Source organism: Schistocerca nitens, chromosome 5, assembly GCF_023898315.1.
Source record: "Schistocerca nitens isolate TAMUIC-IGC-003100 chromosome 5, iqSchNite1.1, whole genome shotgun sequence".
Classification (NCBI taxonomy): Eukaryota; Metazoa; Arthropoda; class Insecta; order Orthoptera; family Acrididae; genus Schistocerca; species Schistocerca nitens.
Genome location: NC_064618.1, coordinates 868,041,877 through 868,045,847, shown reverse-complemented (window position 1 = coordinate 868,045,847; position 3,971 = coordinate 868,041,877). Strand labels below are relative to the sequence as shown.

General features: G+C 35.0%; 1 protein-coding gene across 1 annotated transcript; it reads left to right on the top strand.

Moving 5' to 3' along the window:
• The first annotated feature begins 1,688 nt into the window (after window positions 1-1,688).
• LOC126260773 (uncharacterized) lies at window positions 1,689-3,613 on the top strand. The gene is made up of 2 exons (XM_049958111.1): window positions 1,689-2,744; window positions 3,407-3,613. The coding sequence occupies exons 1-2, from the start codon at window positions 1,689-1,691 to the stop codon at window positions 3,611-3,613; spliced, it is 1,263 nt and encodes a 420-aa protein (XP_049814068.1).
• The last annotated feature ends 358 nt before the right edge of the window (window positions 3,614-3,971 follow it).

Sequence of the window (3,971 nt, the reverse complement as noted above, 5' to 3'; positions counted from 1 at the left end):
ATTCGATGGCTTTCAGAACCCTTGCCACCTCGATCACTAATATACGTTTGTAACAATACGAGTCAAGATAGATGTAATGGAACTTGAATAGCATATTTGCCTCTATTGGTTATGGTAGAGAGATCGATCTTTCGGTCCTGTCTGTATATTTATGTATAATATTGCATGAATAAAGGGTGGGCGAGTGTAAAGCTATCGTTAAAAATGCACAATGCACGATTTATTATGATTTGCTTGGTCATAATAATAATAACATGCTTTTGAATACAATTAAAATATAGCGGCGATACCTGTTTAGTGTTATTGGAAATACTACATAGTAAATTAATGAGTAAGGTAGCCGATCGTATAAGAAGAGGTAAAATTGGGCATATTGAGATGTTTTGCTTTGTATTGACAAAGCTGATGATACAGCATCATTTTTTCATTTACTCTTAGAAATAAACAAGTAAAGACGTGCTAATTATACGTTGTGAAAAAATATAGGGGCGAGTTTTAAATAACTACTGTATATGATCAGAGTAACAAGAGGACAATTGGTTACTCAAAATCATGGACGGCGAAGTGTGGTCATTAAATTGAGTACACCTACAGGGCGGTCAATTCCGGGATAAACCTATATGCATCTCATGAGGGACATGGTATTGAGACCGTTTTTTTTTTTTAATTAGATCGCGGAGAGCTGGCTCCAATTTATGAAAAGGAGAAAAATGTTAACTTTTACGTGAACCCTTAATAATTGCAGACCGGAGAGAAAAGTGTGTAATTGTCTTATGCCTAACAAACATTCATGGAGGGTGGTGGCTAAGCTATAAGAGTCAGTTACAAAATACTGTATCATTATCAATGACTGTTGGTGTCGAGCAACCAAAACTGTTCATCAAAGGGTTTCAATGGAACTTGGGAGTTAGGGTTCAGGCACTTGCTTATATTCCACATCAGAGTGTGAATGAGTGATGAATGCAAAATAAAACTGTGAACAAAGTTACGTTAAATAAACAAGACAGTTTGGTCGTATCTGTTATTATTCCATAAACTCTAACGTTTCTTATCATTGTATGAAGCCTTTATAGATGATCTTTATGACAATTTGCTTTGAAAGGGTCTCGTTACGAGTTAAGTTTTGAGGACCTGGTCAAGAGGGGGTAGTTCGTAGATCCTATCTACTGCAGCTATTCTGGAATCAGGTGCTACCATGTGTGTAGTCAATGACTTAAGATTACCATATCTTATGCTCTAAGATCGACACGCCTTTCCACTTGGTATAACGGTGCCTCACGGCAACAACGACAATGCCGACGATGAAGGAAGATACAGTAGAAGTGGCGCCACAAAGTGTGGCTCGATAGAGGAGGATTGCTGCATTGAGTCGAGTGTCATCTGAATTCACAAACCCCAGAGTTGGAGAATATTATAGCAGCCAGTGAATCTGTCCAATGAGAGGTATTCTTCAATAAAAGCTAAAAGTGAGCGATACTACAAGGTATAGTTAAAATAACAGTATAATTATTTAAAAAAAGGAAGTTGAGACTTGTGATTTTGGTAGATAAATATATATAAATACATAGTGAAAATAAGTGTATGTCTTGTTAGTGAATAATCATGTCAAAACGAACCAAAAGAATACATGATAATGTGCATTTGAGTAGAGTAATGAGTAGAGAGAGAGAGAGGAAAGTAAGGAGGATATGGATGATGCATCCCATGAGCTCAGTTTGGGACAGGAGACATGTACAGATAATAATACAGTTATTGATTTAGAGCTGTTGGGAGAATCAAATACAATGACACGTAAGGTAAGCAGCATGGGAGAACATAAAGATCTTCACGTTTCGGAGGTAGATCAGCAAGTTGATCCTCAAAATGGAAATATTAATCAAAAAATGTTTGATATGCTGGTATCAATAAATACTGAAATGGGTGTAATGAATGGAAGACTTGGTTCACTAGAAAAAGATAATAAGCAATTAAAAGAGGACAATCTAAAGTTAACTGAAAAACTTGAGGCCAAATTTGGTTCATTAGAAGGTAAAATGGATTGTTTGGAAAGCAAACTGAACACCTTTGATCATAAACTGGAAAATTCTAAGAAAGAATTAAAGGCGGACTGGGAGACTCAATTAAATGCGAAATTTGGAGAACTAGGTGTAGAGTTTTCTAACACCTTAGAAAGGCAACATAATAATTTAATGGGAAAACTTCGTGATGTAGAAAAGAAATATGAGGTAGTTTCGAAGAGTTATGATGGCCTGTCCAATAGGATGGTTAAGTGTGAAAGTAGCTGTTTCAATACTAGCGTACAGATAGAAGAGCTTTCGAAACAAATAGTCGAGGTTGAGTCCGATGCTCGTAAGGGGATTGACAAGTATTTGGTAGATCAAACTAAAAGACTTGACGAAAATCTATCTGAATGGATAGAAATAAAAGGAAATGAAATTGCAGACAAGGTTAAGACTACTATTGGATCCCAGCCAAATGAAAATATCAATGGACACCTAAGTAGAAATGATGAGTTAATTAAGATCTTCACTTGCGAAATTCAGAAAATAAAAGACAAAATAGTTGATGAGTTCCCTAAATGGCAAAAGGAAACCAATCATAAATTGGCAGAGTTAGAACAAAAGTCATCACAAAATTTGTTGACTGAGGACAAACGTTCAGAGAATAGGTCGAAAAACAACCGAACATGTGATAATACGAAGTACAATTGTGGTGAAAATTTGCATTGGGAAGTTGATGATTCGGTCGGTAAAGATGATGATTCTTTTGGTCAGTGAGGATATTTGTCTTCTCTAAAGGTAGAGAATAGCATTTTTAAAAGTAGGCAATTCCCAACATTCTCCACTGAAAAGAACAACCTGCATCCAAAAATCTTTATCAATAATTTCAAAAGAATATTTCCATGTAGCTGGTTGAACACAGCTGACTTCAATTTATAGTATCCAAAATTACTGGAGATGCCACATTATTGGCCGCCAAAGTAAGTGAAAGTTGCCATACTTGCGTTGAGTTTGAACAATTTTTTTTGGCTAAATACGGGTCGTCAAGTAAACAAGAGAAATTAAGAAAAGAGGTTTATCAAACTGAGTATTTTAACAGTAAAAGGAGTATTTTAAGGCAATATTTTGAAAAGTACATAAATAAGACACATTAATGGAGTGATCCAAATTCTCACAAGGAAGTGATCAGAATTTTGAAGGGAAGGTTGCCCATAAATATATGTGAAAAGTTAATAAATGTTCCTGACCAGGACATAGAACAATTCTTGTCAGTGATTGACTCTATAGATATGATTATGGAAGATGAAAGACAAATGAGTAGTAATCAAATGTCGACTCACACTCATAGTAATACGAATAATTATAATAATAATTTAACTTATGATAATAATAATACTGGAAACCAGGTCAAACCCGCATCACAGGAGCGTGGACAATCTTCGTCCTATGGTTACAATAAAAACAATGATTATAATAAATATAGAAGAGATACTTACTGTGCTAGAGGTAATTATGGGGGTAATGTCAACCCAATAAATCAGATTAATGCTGTACAACTTAATCGTAAACATCCATATGGTGACACGAATGTGCATCAAAAGCCTGACAGATAGCCAACTAACATTTAAAAATAAATTAAAAGAATTTCTAGATGACAACTCCTTATGCTCATTGTCTGAATTCTTAGATATAAATTAAGGGGGCGGGGGGCGGACAACAACAACAACAACAACAACTTAAACATTAGTGTCATGCAATAATTTGTGTAATGTAATATCTTGTACTGACATCTTTTATTAACCTGACACGTTCCACATCATTACGAAGTGTCGTATTCATGATCTATGGAACAAGTATTAATCTAATCTAATCTAATCTAATCATAGTAATGACATTAATAAGAGTAACATGTACCCGTGTGATGAACCCAATTGTATTTGACCTTGGGAAGATAATTCAAAGCATAATGTT

Bases quoted from the DNA above. Each gene is read 5' to 3' on its own strand.
- LOC126260773 (XM_049958111.1), top strand. From the start codon at position 1,689: ATGGATGATGCATCCCATGAGCTCAGTTTGGGACAGGAGACATGTACA. The intron at 2,745-3,406 runs GTCGGTAAAGAT...ACTGGAAACCAG, and splicing joins ATTGGGAAGTTGATGATTCG to GTCAAACCCGCATCACAGGA.